Consider the following 22,996-nt stretch of genomic DNA (forward strand, 5'->3'; position numbering starts at 1 on the left):
AACTGAGTTATAAGTGTTATAGGCACAACTAGAAATGATTAAAAAGAGTTGCCTCTCAGAAGTCAAAGTGGGAGTGGAAGGTGTGAGGCATGATAAATCTTTTTCACTGTAAGCTTTTTTTCAAAAAAATTATCATTTTAATTAAAAACCTATTGCTTTAAAAGCTGATAAAATGTTTAATAGAAAAAATAGTGGCAGTCAAGATGCTCAATCATTTATACTTTAAATAAACAATTAGCCCATAAAATGGTAGGATTTATAACGTGTCTTATCAATACTACCAAGTATTCTAAACCTCATTCTTAACTATACTTTATAGGTTCTGCTATTTTAAAAAGAAATGTTATTCCTGTATGCTATTGAATTTTATTTTCTCCTGTTAAAAAAAGAACTTATCTCGTGATTTTTAATTTAAAAGAAATGAATAATTAGATTAAATCAGAATAAAACTCTAGCATCATTAAACATAATTTCTGCATTTTTACCATTATGATTTAAAAATCTAAGCAAGTTAATTGTCATATTTTTTAACTGTCTAGTCTTATTAAAAAGCTGATGGATGATGTAATGTACAATAAAACTAATTATCTTACCTCCTTTTCTTCACCAACTTGGTCCAAACTCTCATGACTTGAAGGATTATATGGAATTACTGAAAACCCAATCCCAAACATGGGGAAAAAAAAGAAAAAGGAGAAAACACAGCACCCATTAACTGAGTTTGACTTAAAATGTTTTCATGATTTGATTTAAGTTTTTATTTCGGAATAAGTTTGCATTATTTAAAATTGAGTATCTGTCCTACTAGTAATAAACTGTATGTATTTATGACTTAAATCCTCATCTTTAATGGGAGTGGAGAGCTAGAACCAACTGCAACCAAGTACTGATTTTAACAAATATTTTTGGCATTTTAAAAATAATTCTCTTCGGGGCACCTGGGTGGCTCAGTGGGTTAAGGCCTCTGCCTTTGGCTCAGGTCATGATCTCAGGGTCCTGGGATCAAGCCCCGAGTCAGGCTCTCTGCTCAGCAGGGAGCCTGCTTCCCTTCCTCTCTCTCTGCCTGCTTCTCTGCCTACTTGTGATCTCTGTCTGTCAAATAAATAAATAAAATCTTAAAAAAAAAAATTTTCTCTTCTTCACAAATTAATCAGTTTCTTCTATAAGGGTGACTCCATAAACCTTATTCAATTATTTCAGTATGACTAAAGCACAGAGTTAGGGGGCGCTTGGTTTTTACTCTTCACTTCCTTCATACTTAAAATATTCCTAACTACCATACCACATAGGTCAAGTAAAGAACTGACAAAGATTGAACTCTAGGTTTCTATTCCTTAAAGCTACTTCAGGGCACAAAAAAAGAAAAAAAAAAAAAAAAAAAGCAAAAAAGCCCATGATTCATATAACCAGCTTCTTGTATGAACAAGAAAGTACATTTTGTCCTTCCAGAAAAACTCCCTCACCTTCCCTTTCTTGATTCATCTAAGATCAGTACGCTCTGCCCAATTAATTGCTCTCTAAATTTCACAGATATATATTTAAGGTTCTGGAAGATCACATGATCTTTTTTGAATTTTCTATACTGTATCTTTTACATAATTTTTACTTCTGATAATAAAACTTTTAATAAAAACAGATCACCTGAAGAATCACTATGACCCACAAAAACAGTATGCGTTTTCATTATTGAAAAAGCTAGGTTGCTCAGTTTAAAAAAAAGTCTCAGAAGAAGTTTATCTGAATCAGAGAAAAGTGTCCTTTATTGTAGTTTACATAGTTGTCTTCTTAAAATGCCAAAGGTATATGTTAAATATTATGACGTAGAGTACCACTGCAAAATGGGGCTAACTTTTATTTGGGAAGAACATAAATGGTTTCAAACTTAAGTTAAAGAGTCACCTAAATAAGTCTTTAAATGATATTTGCTGATGAATGACAGTTCCTGCCAGTGTCATTCTTACCTGTCTGTGCATGGTCTGAATGCATGGATGACTGGTCCATGGGCATCATTGGTTCCTACAAACATTTCCAAAGACACAGTAACTTAGCAGGTTCTTTCTAAATCCCATAAATTCAGAAACATTATTTCGACGAGATACAGCATATTAAAATTTAAACTTGAAAGAACAGAACTTAATAAATGAAAACTGCATTACTATGTTTAATTATATGAAACCATGCAATATTCCTGTGAATGAGATAATACTAGTCACATTTCACAGATAACAGAAGAAACAGAAAACTAACTTCAGACCATCAATTAGAAATCAGATTGAACTTCTATCTACTTTGATTTGTGTTTCTTCTATACTATTCTTCCTATGAGCTCCACACATTCACTTTACATCTTTGGCAAAGGGAGCCTCTAGTCCCTAAGTTCCTTAGTTGAGTCTGAAGATGAGTCTATAAATCTAAAATTTTGTGGGTTTCCCATTTTTCTGAAGATTCTCAAAGGTGCCAGTGATCCAAATAAGGAAAAGCAACACATTCTAGAAACTGACTTAAAAAACTCACTGCCCATAACCTCAGGAAAAATGTTAATTCAAACCAAAATGTTCTAATTCATTAATCTTGGACCCAGGTTTAACAAATACCAACAAAAAAGGATAAAGTTGAGAAGGAGCATTAGTTAAGACAGTTTTAATTTTTTTAAAAGATTTTATTTTTAAGTAATGTCTACACCCAACATGGGGCTCAAAATCACAACTCTGAGATCAAGAGTCACACATTCTCGGGACGCCTGGGTGGCTCCGTGGGTTAAGCATCTCCCTTTGGCTCAGGTCATGATCCCAGAGTCCTGGGATGGAGCCCCACATCAGGTTTCTTGCTCAGTGAGGAGCCTGCTTCTCGCTCTCCCTCTGCTGCTTCTGCCTGTTCATGCTCTCTCTCTCAAATAAATAAACAAAATCTTTAAAAAAAAAAAGAGTCACAAGTTCTACTGACTGCACCAGCCAGGCATCCCTTACACAGTTATAATTTTAAGGCTGTCTGGATAGGCTCCTGGATTTTGCAATGCATTTAGTGATTATCAATAATCACTAATTCTATCCCTCTTTCCTTCCACATTTATAAATTTACACAGGTCATTCCATCACCTAAGAATACTCAAGAATGTCACAGTAGCGTAAATAAATTATGTTCACAATTTTTGGCCTAGTTTTTTTTTCCTTAAGATGCGATTTTCACCTCCCTAATGATAAACCCACTCCTGAGCTTAAATGAACTAGCTAAATACTTCTAATACCAAAGAGCCACCAATGTGGAGCTCAGCGCAGGGCTCCATCTCACAACCCTGAGATCATGACCTTAGCTGAAATCAAGAGTCAGTTGCTTAACCGACTGAGCCACCCAGGAGCCCCTGCATTCAGATCTTTTTAAAAATGCATATCCTTTAAGCCAATAATTTACTTCTGGATTCTTAAGGAAATAATAAGATTTATTTACCAGAAACTTCCTATTATTTTCTTTACAGGAAAATGTAGAAAACAAATCAAATGTAAAATCATGAGGAACAAGTTAAGTAAATTATGACATAGATATGTAACCAAATATTATGCTAAAATTGAAGAGGATATAGATAGATATGGAAAGGTGACCAAAATATAGTTAAGTGAAAAAAAGGAGTTAGAGAACAGTATATGTATGATCTCACTTTTGTTAAAAAGTATGTAAAAGAATGAGACTCAAACATTAAGCACATTCTGATAAACACTCCACCTTCTATGAAGCAGTCTCAAAAACCAAAAATGAAAAGCCAGGGGGCTGCCTGGGTGGTTCAGTTGGTTAAGTGTCTGCCTTCAGCTCAGGTCACAATCCCGGGGTCCTCGGACAGAACCCTGCATCAGGCTCCCTTGCTCAGCAGGGATCCTGCTTCTCCCTCCACCTCTTTGCCTGCTCCACCCTCTACCCCTCCCAACCCCGCTTATGCTCTCTCTCTGACAAATAAATAAAATTTTAAAAAAGAAAAAGAAAAGCCAGAATCTAATTAAACTTCTAGATCCAACTATAATACACAGAAAATAAAAAGGACAGGGGAACATTTTAAACATAACCATAGAGAAGCAAAGAGAAAAATACTGCAACACTTTAAATGACAACATAATATCTTCTACATTTAAATTTTAAGGGGGGGAAAAAGGGAGAGAGAGAAATGTTAGAATCAGTAGTGTTGAGAAAATATCTAGGACACATATCAGTCAAGTGCAAATATGGACTTCATTTAGATACTGATTCAGAATGAAAACTAAAAATTTTCACATTTATGAGGCAAGTGGAATGTTGAACATTGCCTAGATGAATATTTGATATAAGGAATTTGCTTTTTTGTTTTTAAAGAGTTTTTATCTTTTAGATTTGTTTTAAAATAACACAGGATGAAAGCAGGTTACACAGGTGGGGGTGTAGCTGAACTAAGACTGGTCATAGCTGGTACCTACTGAAGTTGGGTGACTGGTATATGGAAGTTCATTATGCTGTTATAGTGACTCTTAAAAATATTTAACATTTTTTCTTATCGAAATTTCCTATATGGAAAAATTTTAAGTATGCATGTAAATTTGTACAGAAAAAGTTCTGGAAGGATATACACCAGAAGACAATTACCTTTAGACAGTAGATTTCACGGGGATTTTTATGTAATTTTTCTTTATTTATCTATATTCCCCCTTTTTTCTATAATGAACACGTTGTAACTGCATGTTTAAAATAGAAAGTGAAAATAAAAATTTTAAATTCAAAATCTCCCCAGTAATCACACACTTTAAATAGCAAACATGAAGTCTCTGATTCTTCTTGCCTGATCTCTGTTTAGTGTAGATGCTAAAACAAAGGGAGCAACAAACTAATGAGTTTATCTTAAGGAAGAAAAAAAGGCTCTTAAATAGTTCTTCCTACCTCTACCTAATTTAACCTGATGATTCTGTAGCAGATTAAATCAAGAAGTTAGCTACATAACATAAACAAATTTCTAATAACAATTCCAAAACTCACAATATGTCAACTGGACTGTAAAGTTAGGTTCTGTAACAACAGTGCTCAACTGTGATTCCTTACCACCCGTGTATTATAGCCCTCCATCCTAGCAGTGTTACTGAAAATGTTCTATTAAAAAAAGACAGTTGTATCTTACCGGTGGCATAGAATGCCGCCCACATTCGATGGTGACAAGTTTGTGGCACTTCTTATGAACAAGGAGTTTGCAGTTGATGCACTTATACCCCTGACGTCCAAGTCCCCATATTCGGTCAGTACAGATGGCACAGTGGGCACGCTGGAAAGAGTAATTCAACAGCAATTTATTAGCAAATAAAAAGTCATAATCATTTGCCAAAATAGTGAAAATAAGGGGCAGCTGGGTAGCTTAGTCAGTTAAGCGTCTGTCTCTTGATCTGGGCTCAGGGCATGATTTCAGGGGGTTGAGATGGACCCCTCTCTGGGCTCTGCACTGGGTGTGGAACCTGCCTGGGATTCTCTCTCTCCAACTCCCTGTGCCCCTTCCTATCCCCACTCACTCACTCGCTCTCTCTCCAAAAAAGAAAAAAAAAGGTGAAAATGAATGGCTTTCTTCTCTAACTCAATTCCCTTCATCAAACATAACTTTTCTGAAGCTATAATGGTCACAGAAAAATAAACAGAGAAGAGTTACTTGCAAGAGTGAAATTCGCGACCATGTTGTTTTCTGTTTTAAGTTCAAGAATTTTTAGTCTTGGGGCGCCTGGGTGGCTCAGTGGGTTAAAGCCTCTGCCTTCGGCTCAAGTCACGATCTCAGGGTCCTGGGATGGAGCCCTGCATCGGGCTCTCTGCTCAGCGGGGAACCTGCTTCCTCCTGCCTCTCTGCCTACTTGTGATCTCTGTCTGTCAAATAAATAAATAAAATCTTAAAAAAAAAAAAAGAACTTTTAGTCTTCGCATAAACTCAGAGTACTGAAAACAGTAAAAGTGAATTAAACTTGAAAAGCATTTGGCAGAAAAAGCTACAGAAGGACTCCCAAGCAAACATCAACCTTCCAGACTATTCAGAGGTCAAATCAAAGCCCTGCTCTCTCAAAGAGCAATTCCTAAAGTGACTTGTTCATTTCAAAGCTCTGTTAGTATCAGTGCTGCTGGGAAAAGGATTTGGGGAAACTCAGGTCACAGCTTTTAGTTACATGAATTAATTCAGAACATGGCACTGGTTTTACAATGGAAATGGAGTCCATATTTTTGTAGTTATCAAGAGTAGTTAAAAACAAGGACTTCTGGAAACAGACTTCTTTCAAACCTTGGTTCTGCCACTTACTAGCTGTGTCATCTTGGGCAAGTTACTGAACCGCCCCACACCTCAGCTTTTTCATCTATAAAATAGAAATATATAGTACCTAACTCACAAGGCTGTTGTAAAGATTAAATGGGTCAACAGATGTCAAGCATTTGGAAAAGCACCTGGTACTTAGTAAAAGCTAGATAAGTGGTTTGCAATTATTATTTCTGAAACAGTGAAAGTTAAAATCACATTAAAAGGTTTGCAAAAATAAACTTTGCTTATTTCTGGTTGTCTAGAATTATAGTAAAAAAGCCAACTTTCTTTTAGCTAAGGTAACTATATAATTCAATCAGAGGTATTTTTAAGAGTGAAAGGAGATGCTATTAAAAATTACCTCAAGATAACACGGATACTGCCCCAGGCAAAATGGGAATGTGTCACCCTACTGACTCCTTTAAAAGGGAAAAGAAGACTACCTTTCTTTCACAGTAGGGAGGAAAAAAAACAGGTATCTCAAGTTATTAACATTCTACAAACTAAGGTTTACCCTGTTGAAACGCTTGGCTTGGAAAGTGTGGCCATTTGCACAATAAAGCTTTCTCCAGCGGCGTGCACCTCTGCGATAGATAGATTCTAAAGAGAGAGAAAACGTTAAAAAAAGGAAAAAGAGCAAGTGTGAATAAAAGTCTTTTTATAATTAAGTCTGTGACCTTCTTTCATGATATTCACTTTAAGAAACAAATATTCTTTTTTTTTTTTTAAAGATTTTTATTTATTTATTTGACAGACAGAGATCACAAGTAGGCAGAAAGGCAGGCAGAGAGAGAGAGAGGAGGAAGCAGGCTCCCTGCTTGAGCAGAGAGCCCGATGCGGGGCTCGATCCCAGGACTCTGAAGATCATGACCCGAGCCGAAGGCAGAGACTTTAACCCACTGAGCCACCCAGGCGCCCCTTCTTTTTTTTTTTTTTAAGAAAAAAATATTCTGATTAAAAACCTGAAAGTGAAGAAATAAAATAGATTCACCAAGGGATTAATGAAAACAAAGCCTATGGAGCAAAAGTGTATTAAAAATTACTATTAAGGCTTTTCTGTCTTTTAATTTTCCCCCCAATTTTTGCACATTTGGGTGGCTCAGTCAGTTAAGCGACTGCCTTCACCTCAGGTCATGATCTCAGGGTCTTGGGATCAAACCCTGTGTCTGCTTCTCCCTCTGCCCCTCCATGCCACCCCTACCCCTCTCACTCTCTTGTGCTCTCTCTTGTAAGAATAAAATAAATAAAATCTTTTAAAAAAAGATTTTCCGGGGCGCCTAGTGGCTCAGTAGCTTAAAGCCTCTGCCTTCGGCTCAGGTCATGATCCCAGGGTCCTGGGATCCAGCCCCGCATCGGGCTCTCTGCTCAGTGGGGAGCCTGCTTCTTCCTCTCTCTCTGCCTGCTTCTCTGCCTACTTGTGATCTCTGTCAAATAAATAAATAAAATCTTTTAAAAAAAGTTTTCCCCCACTTTTAATTTTGAACAATTTTAAGCCCACAGAAAAGTTGAAAGACTATAACAATGAACAGTTAATCCTTCATGCAGACTTACCAATACCTAACATTATGCCGCATTTGCTTTCCTCTCTTTTTGTCTGCATCCTTTAAAAGTAAGTTGTGGACATAGCACCTCACCCTTAAATACCTAAGTATCCACTTACTGCCTTAAATTAAAGGTGTTTCCCCTAATGCTATTTAACCCTAACACCATTACCATCTTAGAAAATCAACATTAACTCAATAACACCTAATAGTTCGTATGCAAATTGCCCTATTTGCCCTCAAAGTATCTTTCATAGCTTTCTCTTTCTCTCCAGGATCCAAGCAAGATTCAAACATTGCCTTTGGTTCCTATACCTTTTTTGTCTCTTGAATGTAGGCTGAAACAGTCATGCTGCCATATTTGCTGTTTTTTCTTTGTGATGTTGATAAAAAAAAAAAAAAAAAAAAAAAGAGTCCAGGCAGTTGTCTTATATTATGTCCTACATTCTGCATTTGTCTGCTTCTTTATTAGAATCAGTATCAAATACTTTTGGCAAAAATAATACATAGGTGATATATATTGCTTGTGCTATCACAGTAAGAGATACACAAATGCAGGGTGCCTGGGGGGCTCAGTGGGTTAAGCCTCTGCCTTCGGCTCAGGTCCTGAGATGGAGTCCTGCATCGGGCTCTCTGCTCAGCAGGCTCTCTGAGAGAGAGCCTCTCATTCTCTTGTGCCTCTCTAAGAGAGAGCCTCGCATTCTCTGCCGAGCAGAGAGCCTGCTTCCCTCTCTCTGCCTGCCTCTCTGCCTACTTGTGATCTCTCTCCCTCTCTCTGTCAAATATATAAGTAAAATAAAAAAAAAAAAAGAGATATACAAATGTCCCATTGTTGACTCCCAGTTCAATCACTCTGTTAAAGGCAGTGACTGCTTGTTCTCTTCACTGTAAAGATACATTTTACTTTTCATAGATGCTCTAAAGGGGACACTCTGCAACCACAAAATATTATCTTCCCCACTAATTTTTTTTTTTTTCTTAAGAGGGGGAGAGGGGCAGAGGAAGAGGAAGAGAGAGAATCTTAAGCAGGCTTCATACCCAGCACTGAGCCAAAGTGGGGCTGATCTCATAACCCTGGCATCATGACCTGAGCTGGAAATCAAGAGTCAGAGGCTTAACCAACTGAGTCACCTAGGTGTCCCTCCCCATTAATCTTTAATCCAAAGGTTTTTATATTAATACATTTTCTAAACAAACTAAGAGCTTCCATAAGACCAAATCTAGTTGACCTGTGTAATTTCGGTTAAGTCAATCACTATTATATATATTGCCTATCAGTCATTACTATTAATATTCCACAGTGATAGTTAATATTGTAGAAAGATTCCATTAGGTTTCTAAACTCATATTTTAAAGCCGATGTAGCACTGGGTTTACCATTTAAAATTAAGATAGAAAAAACTAGTGAAATGCTCTAAATTAGAAATCTTAAGATAGCATAATACAGAACCTTAAATACAGATACTTTTATTTTTATTTATTTATTCTGTTAGGAGTAACCAAAGCAGAAAGTTTCTGTTAATTATATCTTAACCTAAGGGCACCTGGGTGGCTCAGTCTTTGATCCATCCATCATTGGAACTCTGGCAAAATATTCTTCTCTGAATCCAGACCTACATTTTTCACTACTGCTTCAGGGTTCTACCTACTTCCTTAAATTTCCACATCTTCCTAAATAGTACATTCAACTCTCTATATAAATATTCATATCTCTTTTATTTTTCTTCATCAAGTTGCAGGAAGAGTCACAGAACTGGGGCGCCTGGGTGGCTCAGTCAGTTAAGCGTCTGCCTTCAGCTCAGGTCATGATCCCGGGGTCCTGGGATGGAGCCCCATGTCAGGCTCCCTGCTCAGTCAGGAGTCTGCTTCTCCTTCTTTCACTGCCCCTCCCCGCTGCTTGTGTGCTCACTCTCTCTCTTTCTCTCTCAAATAAATAAATAAAATCTTAAAAAAAAAGTCACAGAACTTAAAGTTTAAAACTATTTCATTTAATTCAAAGGAAAACACTCATCACAATTCTTGTAAAGTCATGCATATGTGCAGAAACCACAAATGAAAATGAGTAATATCCACAACTAATAAGCTATACAAAATATCAAAAGCAGTAACTTATGATCATAAATAAATTTACAAATTTAAGTTCCATCAGACCAGATAGTTGTTTGCTCTTTCAGTTCTTTTTACTAATGGTAACTATCAGCCTAGACATTTGAAAGAAAATCCCTAACAATTTCTAACTATGCATGCTCAAGTACTTAGAAAGGAAGCATCATGTTACTTTCAAATGTTACACTAAAAAAATAAAAATAAGCATGTTTCTTATGTATATACATGTATATCTATGTGTGAACACATACAGATGCAGAAATAAACAAACATAGAAAATGTTAATAATTGGTCAATGAAGGCAAAGGATATCTTTGTGTCTTTGTTTTCAATGTTGTTTCAACCTCTCCATAGGTTTGAAAATTTCCAAAATTAAAAACTAGGAAGAAACATGACTTAAAATTCACTTAATTTTCCTCTCAAATGTACAACAGATACTCATGTCAGTAACTTGTAACTAAAAACTGCCCGATTTTCATCTGGCAAAAGTAGAGAATTTAGGCAGTTGCTAAGATAGCCTAAATTAGACTGAAGAATGGAAAAGAAATGAAATGGACTACAAGTTCTACTTCTGATTTCCTTTCACATGTGCCTTTATGCCATAAATAACTCTACATTCAAAGATATGAAGTAAATACACACTCACTGTCTTCTCCTGGACATGGCATTCCAGGACGTTCTGGTACACAAGGGAAGACTAAAAGAAAAGAAACTAAAATTAATATAGAAAATTGAAAACATACAAATTACATAGAATTTTAAATTCTAAATCAAAAAAATTGACCCAAATTTCAACCTGACCCTCTCTTGACACAAGATATTTAGCATGTGGTCAGTAATGTTTTTTCAAGGGATTGGTTTATTAAGTCTATATGAAAAAAGTTTTCATCAAAGTTAACAGCCAAAATCAAATGCATTAGAAGCTCAAATTATTCACACTAGTTCCTATTATGTTACTAATTGATTTTTTTGCCCTTGGAAAAACCTTGAACTATTTCCTTAAATCTTTGTTGTACTGTCAAGTTTGCTAAAATGAAGAACTAAAACTGAATTAGAAAAATGTATACAGGAACGCCTGGGTGGTTCAGCCTGTTAAGCGGCTGCCTTCGGCTTAGGTCATGATCCCAGTGTCCTGGGCTGAGTCCCAAGTCTGGCTCCTTTCTCAGCAGGGAGCCTGCTTCTTCCTCTGCCTCTGCCTGCCACTCTGCCTGTCTGTGCTCTCTCTCTCTCTGACAAATAAATAAATAAAATCTTAAAAAAAGAAAAGAAAAGAAAAATGTATACAAATATGAACACAAACCATTACAGTTCTTAAAAGATGTATACTGAATTTAGGAAAAAATTTACAGCACTAAGATTACCCAAATCCAAAAAATATACTTTTTATCTTAGAAACTACAAATTTATAAACATGTTAATTCAGGCCATTTTCATAAAGAGATAGAAAATAAAGACAGTATATTTATGAACTAGTCAACTATTTGTAGTCTGTGATGTGCAAAAGGACATGGCTTAAAAAAACACACGAAGTATGAGAAGCATGGGCCCTTATATATTCTTTAAAGTTGAAATATAAGCTAACTTCAGTTGTGCTATGGTATAAAAATAACAAAAACTTAAAACAAACTGTTTAATACTACTGATCAATCACTTCTTTCAATACTCATTGCAGTTTTATTCTAGAAAGAAATGACTCCAAAAATGGATGACTTTGAAGTTCTGCTAGGACCTCAAACAATTAGATTACGGATCCCTTAGAGGAGTCACTATCTCAAACTCTGAAGGTAGAAAATATCAAGCTACTGATTTTTAAAAGACACACTGTAAAGAAAAGTACAAGGGAATAATAACAAGGTGTTGACTCACTATACTTACGGGCGATTTATATTTGTTCAAGTTTTAAAGAGTTCTCTAGGTTTGGCCTCCTAAAAATATTACATGAAATATTGCCGATGAATCGCAGTGAAATGCGATATATTAAGTGGGTTTTACAGGACATAAAAAATTTGAGGGGTAGCATAGTAGAATGAAAAGAACAGAGACTTGGAAGCGGAATACCTAGATTCTATACCCTGGTCTACAACGCACCATTTCGTGATGGCTGAGTTTCTTCTCTTCTTCTCTACCACTAGCCAGCTTGTGGGCCTGCAGATGTTTAACACAGTAATCTCTATGACTATGTAAATAGTTTCACTGTTAACCCTCAAATAAAAGAAAGGACATTTCAGATACCTTCTCTTTGGAGATCATTATTTGCATACACTACAAAACTGCAAGGGAATGACTCAGGAGAATCCTACTAGGCACTCAATTTTAAATTCTCTCTTAAACTTTGACGTGAAACACTTGAGAGAAGATCAGTTTAATATCCACGAAGGCATACCCAAATATCAAATTTTCCAAGAGTATAAGATGATTGATTTTATCTTCTCTAGCATTTGAGAAACTACTGGATATGAGCAGTCACATAGCAATGAGGGTAGAGATTAAGAAAATGACATCAGGATTACATTTTAAAATGTCAAGAATATAGGGTTTAAAAAAAAAAATGGAGCTCTAGAAGAGTAAGAAATGACTACTTCTTTACCATGAATCAGGAGTTCAGAATCCTTGTTTAGCTCATAAAGCCTAAAGGCTTCTTCTAACTCCAACTGAGATGATACTGTACACGGGTCTCCTAAAAAACATAAAAAGTAAAGCAAAGCTCACCTTTTAAACTCTCTAAAATGTCATGTTTAATAAGCAATTTTCATTACATAAAATCTTGAGCAAAAACAATTGCCATTATATAAAATCTTGAGAAAAACAATTTTATACACACACACACACACGCGCGCGCGCGCACACACACACACAGAGAAGTATTTGGCAAGGACAAATTTTAGATATTTAGACAATTCTGTTTTCTAAAGTGGGTAACATAATTCCATTTTTATTTCTATAAAATATTACATGAGGCTCATCAATACCCAATTTGATACATACAAAAAACATTTAATTCTCAATAACATAGATATTCAGAATATAGCAAAAGGAATCTACCCTGACCACAGTTGGACTGTTACTACGAGATGACTAATGGCCAGGGACAAGCTTTCTGTTACATTCCTCTTTAAAGGAGGAAGTGAAAGTGGTTTCACTGCCATAATGTCATCATTCTGTCAAATTTTTCCTTCACCTGTGAGTCTTTCCTCACCCAAGAGGCTCACAAAGAAGAAGCACAGCTACTAGAGTACTCCAGACCTCGGAGAGCCCTGCTTGAGCTCTTTCAAACGTGAATACATAGTTTTAGGAAACTTACCCACAGAAAGGTTAAGGGAGAAACACCTCCCTAATCAACCAGCCAAAGAACTGAGTCATCCCTGGCCAACAGTGAGATGGCACATCTCCCCAGATGATGGCATTCCTCAACGAAAAAGTCATTTTGATCATAGCTGGAGCCTGAGCTGGGTCCTCCTCACGGCAATGCTTTTGCACATTCCTGTGGTTACACCAAATGTGACCACACACAAGATGCCACCAACCTTATCCAAACCTCAATCACTCTCAGCAGAGAACTATGTCTATTACTCAAGAGAGAAAACCGAAGCCATCTCCTGTCCTCCAGTCTCAAAGAAATGAGTGCCCTGTACCTTTCTCCAACTTGGAGACTCCCTTAAGGAATCTCTTCCTTTTATCTTCTCTGGGCCTTATCCCGTTAGTCCCCTTCAGTTCCGCTTTCAATTTTCCTTTCCTTCCACTAGCTCTTCTCAGGCAAAGGCATGTTTGAGTCTCCCTCTCAGCAATCTCCCTCACACTCAGGTTCCATTCTCTTCATTCAGTAGCCACACGTCTCAAGAGCAAACTGAAGACTGAAACTGGAGGGGGTGGGTGAGAAGAAGGGGAAGAACGAAAGCCTTTGGCTTTTGACTTCATACTTTTCTTTTGTAATTTTAATCAGAGGTTTATAATCCTTTAGGTTTATTAGAAATAGCTTTTCTTAATATCAAGAGTGACTCCACCTTGTTTTCTCCACTGTTCCTATCCTCTCAAAAATTCTGCTAACAGGTTTTAGTCCATACGGTCTACTAAAAGTGCTATATCCACAGTCATGAAGAGAGCTGCTAAATCCCCTTTTCTGTCTTTACTCTAATGGACCTCTCTATGGCATCTACCAAAGTTGCCCACTGACTATTTACAGAAACTCGGCATCTAGGTTTCTTTTTTTTTTTTAACTTATTTTATTTAAATTCAATTAGTTAACATATAGTATATCATTAGTTTCAGATATAGAGTTCAGTAATTCATCCGCTGCATATAACACCCAGTGTTCATTATATCATATGCCTTCCTTAATGCCTGTCACCGAGTTACCCCATCCCTCCACCGATATGCCTCTAGGTTTCTAAACGCCATTCTCCTGGTTTACTAACTCTCCTTTTTAACTTTTCATTTTTGAAAATTTTCTTTTTCTTTTCAATTCCTTTCCTTTCATTTCTTCCTTTCTTTCTTCCTCTCTCTCTCTCTCTCTCTTTCTTTCTCTTTTAAAGTCGGCTCCACTCCCAGCCTGGAGGCCAATGCAGGACTTGTACTCATAACCTTGAGATCAAGATCTGAGCTGATATCAGGAGTCAGACACTTAAACAACTGAGCCACTTAAGCGCCCCTCATTTTGGAAATTTTCAAACATATTACCAAATCTGGCTTCCCCTTACATATCCACTCACTTCTACGGTATCATTCTGCATAAATCTCTTTAACTTAAGATTAAAATTCCTTAATATGATCACAATACCATTATAAACCTATAAAACTAACAAAAATTCATTTTATATAAAATATCCAAATGTAACCATAGGCAAAAGAATAAAGTTGAACTTTTATCTCATACCATAAATAAAAATTAACTCAAAATGGAACAAAGACTTAAATGCAAGAGTTAAATCTAAAAACCCTTGGAAGAAAACATAGGGAGCAAGCTTCATGATGCTGGATTTGGCAATGATTTCTTGGATTTGACACCAAAACCACAGGCAAGGGGAAAAAAAAAACAATGAACATTTCTCCAAAGAAGATGTATAAATAGCCAATGAGCACATGAAAAGATGTTTAACATCATTAATCATTGAGAAAGTGAAAATCAATGAGATACTGCCTCCTTGTGATGAGACTACACAAAAAGGGAAAGAGAACCAACTACGCCAGCATCCCAGTGAGCCTCCACATGACTCCAGACCCAGCTGCCCTCTGATTGCCACTGCATGAGAGACCTTTCGTGAGACCAGCAGAGCGAGTCAACTCACAGAAGTGTTAGAGATTATAAAATAAAGTGGCGGGGCTTTTTTTTTTAAGCTACTACACTCTGAGGTGAGTTGTTATGGAACCAATACCTTACAACCATCTTTCAAGTAGAATCTTGAAATTCTGTGAATCTTTACAAGACCCAGGACAAATACCACCTCTTCTGAACAGCCCTACCTAAGGATGTAATATTTCACATTTTATGAAAAGCCCAGGATAACCTAATTTTTAATAATGGTTTTATTGAGATATAATTCACAAAGCATTCAATTTACCCATTTGAAGTGTACAATGGCTATCAGTATGTTCGCAGAGCTGTCAACTACCAATAGAATCCATTTTAGAACATTTTTATCATTTCCTCCTCAAAAAAGCCCCTTGCCCATAGTGGTCACTCTCCGTTTCCCCCAACCTTTCCTCCTATTGCCAGACCTAGGCAACCACTAATCTATTTTCAGCATCTATAGATTTGGCTTTTCTGGACATTTCATATAGATGGAATCATACAATATGTGGTCTTCATGTCCCTCTTTTCTCCCTGAGCATGTTTTCAAGGTTCCTCCATGTTGTAGCATGTATCAGTATGTCAGTCTTTTTTTATTTTTATTTTTTTTAAAGATTTTATTTATTTATTTGGTAGACAGAGGTTACAAGTAGGCAGAGAGGCAGGCAGAGAGAGAGGAAGCAAAGCAGGCTCCCTGCCAAGCAGAGAGCCCGATGCGGGCCTCGATCCCAGGACCCTGGGATCACGACCTGAGCCGAAGGCAGAGGCTTTAACCCACTGAGCCACCCAGGTGCCCCTGTCAGTCTTTTTTATTAGTGAATAAGACAGCAAATATTCTTTAAGTATTTGTGTATTTGAATAACTTCTCATGATGATTTCCTACAAGTAGGATTGACTAAAGTGTGCCCATTTGGGGCACATGGGTGGCTCAGTTGGTTGGCTGTCCTACTCTCGGTTTCAGCTCAAGTCATGACCTCGGGGTCATAAGATCAAGCCATGTGATGGACTTCGCATTCAGCGTGGAGTCTACTTAAGATTCTCTCCCTATCCTTCTGCATCCTCCCTGCCCCTCTCCCTGCTCGTGCTCTTTCTTTCTCTAAAATAAATCTTTAAAAAATAAAGTGCCCCCATTTAAAATTTTGACAATTATTCCAAAATTTAGAATGACAGGAATTCCAAAAGGTTATCATATATACAAGTATATCTTTCCTAACTCCCTATAATTATTAAATTTTAATTATCTTCTAATCTGGTAGTGAAAATGTCTTATTTTCAAATCTTTGGGTTTTTTAACTATTAGTAATTTTGTAGTTTTTTGGTCATTTATGAATTAGCTATCTACATTTCTTTAAGTAGATTTTTCATCTATTTTTTTTTACCTAATTATTTTATATTAGAGATACCAACTCTGGAAATGTTACAAGTATTTTCTGTCAGCTGTTATTATTACTCTTATATCTGTGATTATGGTGTTTTTCAACATAAAAATTAGAGTAATTCTTCCCTCTTTACATTTCCTTTTTGAGAATTTTCCTGTTTATTTTTCCAAATGAAACTGTCAGTTTTTTAAAAATCCTATTAGAATTTGGGGGGGGCAGTCTTTATAGATTTATCTGCAGGGACTTCTCATTTTACACGATACCTCTTCCTAACCCCATTCATTTAAAGTTTTGCTTATAGAATCCAGTTGTTTTTGTTTCAGTTTTCTTTACATGGGTTCTTCACATTCCTTTAAAGTTTACCCCTAGATTTAAAAAAAATCATGTTGTTACTATGAATGGAATCTTTTCTTCTGATTTATTTTCTGACTGAGTATAATTTACATAAAAGAAAGACTGGTTCTCTCATACATCCAGTCTTTAACTTGGTGTTATTAATATCTTAAAGATGCTAGATAAAAAATAGTGAGTCAAAATGATTCAACCAGGTTACATAGATACACCATTTTTGGATCAACACTCAATACACTGATAATAACAAGTACTGGTGAGGATCAATCCATACATACTGCTGATGGGAATGTAAAATGGTGCTGCCACTTTGACAAACAGTCTGGTAGTTCCTCAAAAGGTTAAACATAGTTACCATATGACCCAGCAATTCTTCTCCTAGGTATATATCCAGAGAAATGAAAACATATGGCCACACAAAAAGTTGTAACTAAATGTTCATAGTGGTAGTACTCATAACAGCCAAAAAATGGAAATAACCCAAATGTCTGTTAATTGAACAAGTACTGATATGACACGTCTAGATTAGGCAAATCTATAGAAACATAAAGTTGGGGGCCCCCCGGTGGCTCAGTTGGTTAAGCAACTGCCTTTGGCTTAGGTCATGATCTTGGGAGTCCTGGGATCAAATCCCATATCAGGCTCCCCACTTGGCGGGGAGTCTCCTTCTCCCTCTGACCTCTACCCACCCTCTCATGCTCTCTCTCTTTCTCAAATAAATAAATAAAATCTTAAAAACAAACAAACAAACAAACAAACAAACATGAAGTTGATTAGTGGTTACCTAGGTCTACGGGCTGCAGTGGGTAAAGAACTTAGGGGGAAATAGGTAATGAATGCTAATGAGCATGGGATTTATTTTTTGGGTGATGAAATGTTTTAAAATTGATTGTGGTGACGGTTGTGTAACTCTGTGAATATACTAAAAACTCCTTTAAATAATAAATTATATCTCAATGAAGCTGTTTTAGAAAAAATGTTTACATAATGCAGCATTTTTATAAATGTGAGTCTGACAGCAAAGTAACATTCTAGTCCAAAAGCAGAGTCTCAGTTTGCCTCAAAGAAATAAAGTAATTCATTCACAGATTCACTTTCTCAGTTACCCAAATTTCTCCCATTTTGCCACATTTATGAAAGTGAAAGTCAATTTAATTATATACCATTTTTGATATAGGTTAAAAAAAAAACTTGTTTCTACAGTAGATTTAAGTATAAGCCAAAAATAAAAAAGCAACATAAAAAGTAATGAAAATTTCACATATCAATGTGTAAATTATTCTTCCAGTTAAATAAGCCAACTGACTAAATTAATTCTAAATAATGAAATATTCAAAGAATTCTAGAAATAGATTGAGTCTAAAATTTAATTAACACTTCATTTCCAATTTTCCAGGTGAGGAAACTGAATCCACGCTGGCAAATACATTTAAACTTAGCTCAGGTTGTTTTTAAACAATGAGAACATAGGTGTTACTATATATATATATATATATATATATATATATATATATATACATACATATACATATACATACATATGTGTACGTATATGTGTATATATATATATATGAGGGCTGCAGTAGGTAAAGAACTTAGGGGAAATAGGTAGTGAATGCTAATGAGCATGGGATACACACACACACACACACACACACACATATATATATAGTAACACCTATATTCTCATTGTTTAAAAACATATATATATATATATAATATATATATGTCTGTGCACACATATCTATTCTCTCTCTCTGCAGAGGCCTATTACTTATATTGTGAGGATAATGGGAAAACTGAAGATCATATATTTAAAGTGACTCATAGTATGCTTGGTCCATTATACATGTGGCTTTTATTATTGTGCTTTGACTAAATGCCATGAATGGAATTAACTATTGTTAAAAGTATCATTACAACCATATTTAAAAAAATCAATCTTTCCCTTCTGCTAGACACTGTCTTTTTGCCAGACTAGTACCTGCTTGCTGTTGGTTGAAACCTAGACTGGGTGAAGTACCTGTATTCAGTATTTACCTAGAGACTGATACTTTTGAATAATCACAAGTGTGAAAAGAGGAGTTAATTACTGACATTACGTATACTCAAATCTATTTTGTTTTTATCTGTGGTTCAAGTATTACCTTTTTGGGCCAACTGTTTCATGCCTGATAAAGCAGGACACGTAACTCAGAAGTAAAACATTCCATGAAGAGTCATCGTGAAACAAAGATAGGAAGAAAAGCTATTTCTCAAAGCCCCCCTCTCTTACTAAAGTCCAAATTCACCTCTTGAAACAGACATACAGCCAGAGTGAGATCTGCTATGGTCAATGAATTTCAAGGTAATAAAATGTGTGTATTATAACCAGCAGATCAAGTCTTTCTTTCAATGCATCTACATTTTCTTTCACCTATGAAAAGAAAGAAGAAAATAGGGCCCTGGACCTCAGGTGTTTGATAAATATGCAAGATTCAGTTATTTATGAGATAACCTGACAAGATGCAGAACTTAAAACACATACATAGGGGCACCTGGGTGGCTCAGTGGGTTAAGCCTCTGCCTTCGGCTCAGGTCATGATCTCAGGGTCCTGGGATCGAGCCTCGCATCGGGCTCTCTGCTCAGCAGGGAGCCTGCTTCCCTCTCTGCCTACTTGTGATCTCTCTCTCTGTCAAATAAATAAATAAAATCTTTAAATAAAAAAATGAAACACATATATAACTCTAGTTATATTAGGTATTTCGGCACATGACTCAATTCAGTGCCCCACACTTAAGAGAATCAACGCAGCCTACAACCAAAGTTGGCAACCATTAACATTTGCCTGAGGTAGTATCACCACAGTCCTCTCCGGGAGAACTGAGTCTGCTGTAGATTTACAAACTCCCCGTTCCCAACGAACCTTCCTACTGCCATCCCCCCTCTGGAAACTGGGTTCAGAACACTACATACTACTTGTGAAAGCTCCTGCACTCCCTGCTCTGAAGGGCTGCATTGCTTAAAATACAGATTTGCAAAAAGTTTCCAAGAATGCTAGAGTGTTTAAATGGCCATCCTTTCAATATTAGGCCCAATCACAAAAGCAGTGGACTCCTGGCTTCTGGCTTGCTTTTCTAGAAGGTGGAAATCAGTGGTTACAGAAGCATATGCTATCCTATCAAGCTGCCCATCCTCAACTTCCACTTCTGGAGATGACGAGGTAATAGGAACTGGATTCAACCCTCCACCTGAAACACAAGAAAACTACACAAAACAAGTGGAAAAAAAAGATTCAGGAGACTGGAAATAAGCAACAAAGGATCAACTATTTCCAAGTAACTTAAATGCATCCCTAAACAAAACTCAGAAATATTCATAAAAATACAAATATAGCCATTGCCAATGTCACAATATCCAGGATCCAGTAAAATAGATCCAGGCACATGAAGTAGCAGAAAAATACGAACCACGCCAGGAGAAACATCAATCAATTGGAACAGACCCTGAAAGATGAAAGAATTTGTAGGAATGGATATTAAAAGTTATTATAATTATATCCAATATGCTCACGAAGCTATAGGTATTGGTCATGTCAAGTAAAGATGGAAGATAAAGACCCAAATTGAACTATACTAGATGGGATTAATGGCAGAAGAAAAGAGTAGTGAACTTAGGCAGCAATGAAACTACAAAAATGAAAAGCAGAGAAACAGACGGGGAAAAAAAAAGGAACAGAGCATTAGTGAGCTTTATGACACCTCAGGAGAACTAACATATCTGTAATTGGAGTCCCTAAAGGAGGGGTCTGGTGACAGAAAAAAAAATGTTTGAAGAGATAATGGTCAAAATTTTTCCAATTATACAGAGAAAAATCTTAAAAGCAGCCAGAGAGATATATTACATAGAGTAGAACAAAGGTCACTGACTGCAGATTTGCATCAGAGACAATGCAAGCTAGAAGACAGTGTACAGAATGCAAAAAAATTAAATTAAAAAAATTATTTGCCCAGCAAAATTATCTTTCAAAAACAAAGGTGACCTAGAGTGCAGGAAGCCAGAAATCTATTTCAGAGAAATTTATAGGGACAAAAAGACAAATTCATAGAGACAGGAAGTCTAAGAAAAGCATGTGAGGAAGAGGAGCTGGAGGAGGAGAAAATGAGGAGGTTTTTTTTTTTTTTTAATTTAAATTCAATTAGGGGAAATATTACTTAATAGGTATAGTTTGTTTGGGATGATAAAAAGATTCTAGAATATGGTAAGGGGGGATAGTTGCATAAAATTATGAATATGCTTAATGTCCCTGAATTGTACACTTAACAAAAGTTAAAATTTTATGTTAGGTATATTTGACTACAATAAAAAAAGAATTTTAAAAAAGAAGTACACTAGTTCTCTAGGCACATGAACAGACCTCAAAACATATGTCCAGTAGAAAAAGGGGAAGTTTCAAAATATGTGCTAGTATCATTTATATGAATTGAAAAGCACATGAAAACACTGCATTTTTTTATTTATATATATAGAATAGTGACAGAAAACCAGATTAGTGGTTCCCTGGAGATGGAGGGATGTGAGAGAGAAACAGTCTGGATTATAAACTTTTCCTACGATAGTAGTTATCCCTTAAAATGCAACTGGAGGTGGGGATGCCAACGAAGAGACCTTCACACAGACCACAGCGTAAGTTGGAGTCTGGGATCTCTGGTGACCAGTCAGGATCTTATGGCCCCTCTTGTCTCACCTGTCAACTCATCTCCACCCTACCACTGCAAGGGATTTTTTCCAGGTGGGCCCCATTCTGATCCCCTTGCCTTTCAGGCATCTACACGGCCTGCTGTATAAATGGCAGCAGCCAGAGTTTACCGTACAGAATGCCTGGAGCACAGAGTTGGGACAGAGGCCAGAACTGAAAGAAGGGCTTGAGGACTTAGCTCTAAGTCAGTCAGTTGTCTTCAGCATGGGGTACTCTATCCTTGGGAGTGCAGAAGACTTTCCAGGGATGACCGGGATTAGAGGGTTTTTAAAAGGTATCAATTTGCATATCCTCAACTTCCATATAAATTCTTTTCTAAAAATCATCAGCCCAAGAATGCACCTGGGTTGTAGTACCCCACCTCATCTCCTTTTCAAATACTTGTTTTCCTATTTTATTTTTTAAGAAAGATATATACTGGGGCACCTGGGTGGCTCAGTCAGTTAAGTGTCTGCCTTTGGCTCAGGTCATGATCCCAGGATCCTGAGATGGAGCCCTGCATTGGGCTCCTTGCTCAGCGGGGAGCCTGCTTCTCCCTCTCCCTCTGCCTGCTGCTCTGCCTACTTGTGATCTTTCTCTCCCTCTCTGTCAAATAAATAAATAAAATCTTAAAGAAAAAGAATAAATAAGAAAGGATATATACCTACCAGATGATCCAGCCATTCCACTTCTAGTTATTTGCCCATGAGAAAAGAAATCTGTATCTATACAAAGACTAATACGTGACTGCCATAGAGATTTTATTTGTGATAGCCCCAAAGTGCAAACAGCCTCAATGGCCATCAACAGAGGAACAGTTCAAAGACTGCAGTACATCCATGTAATGGAATACCACTCACTCGGCAATAAAAAGAAATGAACTATTGATACACACAACACACAAATCAATAATTTTTCCCAGTGAAAGAAACCAGACTAGCCTGCCCCCCAAAAATGAGTACATACTGTGCGATTCCATGACTACAAAACTCTAGAAAATGTAAACTAATCTACAGTGAGAGAAAACAAATCACTAGTTACTTGGCATAAAGGGGTAGGCGTGAGGAATTGCAAAGCACACTGAAACACTTGGGGTAATGGATATGCTCTCTATCTTGCTTGTGATGATGGTTTCCTGCGTGCCGAAACTCATCAAATTGCATGTACACTTTAATATGTACACTATATTGTGTCAATTATACCTCCTTCATTTTTATTTATTTAAGATTTTATTTATTTGGGAGAGAGAGAGAGAGAAAGCAGGCATAAGAGCGCACAAGCAGGGGGAACAGCAGAGGGAGAGGGACAAGCAGACTCCCCACTGAGCTGGAAGCTCAACATGG

General features: G+C 36.7%; 1 protein-coding gene across 1 annotated transcript in view; it reads right to left on the bottom strand.

Annotated features, from left to right (window-relative positions):
• Nucleotides 1–584: 584 nt before the first annotated feature.
• Nucleotides 585–22,996, bottom strand: part of LOC116863056 (protein kinase C iota type-like) — a 44,265-nt gene continuing 21,853 nt past the window's right edge. Inside the window, exons 4-9 of the mRNA XM_032850555.1 lie at nucleotides 12,509–12,598; nucleotides 10,568–10,618; nucleotides 6,789–6,874; nucleotides 5,129–5,269; nucleotides 1,962–2,016; nucleotides 585–652 (exon numbers count right to left, since the gene is read on the bottom strand). Coding sequence (XP_032706446.1) covers nucleotides 585–652; nucleotides 1,962–2,016; nucleotides 5,129–5,269; nucleotides 6,789–6,874; nucleotides 10,568–10,618; nucleotides 12,509–12,598 — 491 coding nt within the window. The remainder of the gene's footprint in view (nucleotides 653–1,961; nucleotides 2,017–5,128; nucleotides 5,270–6,788; nucleotides 6,875–10,567; nucleotides 10,619–12,508; nucleotides 12,599–22,996) is intronic.

The sequence above is a fragment of the Lontra canadensis genome, unplaced genomic scaffold (assembly GCF_010015895.1).
Source record: "Lontra canadensis isolate GAN:19392208 unplaced genomic scaffold, GSC_riverotter_1.0 scaffold495, whole genome shotgun sequence".
NCBI classification, from domain to species: domain Eukaryota; kingdom Metazoa; phylum Chordata; class Mammalia; order Carnivora; family Mustelidae; genus Lontra; species Lontra canadensis.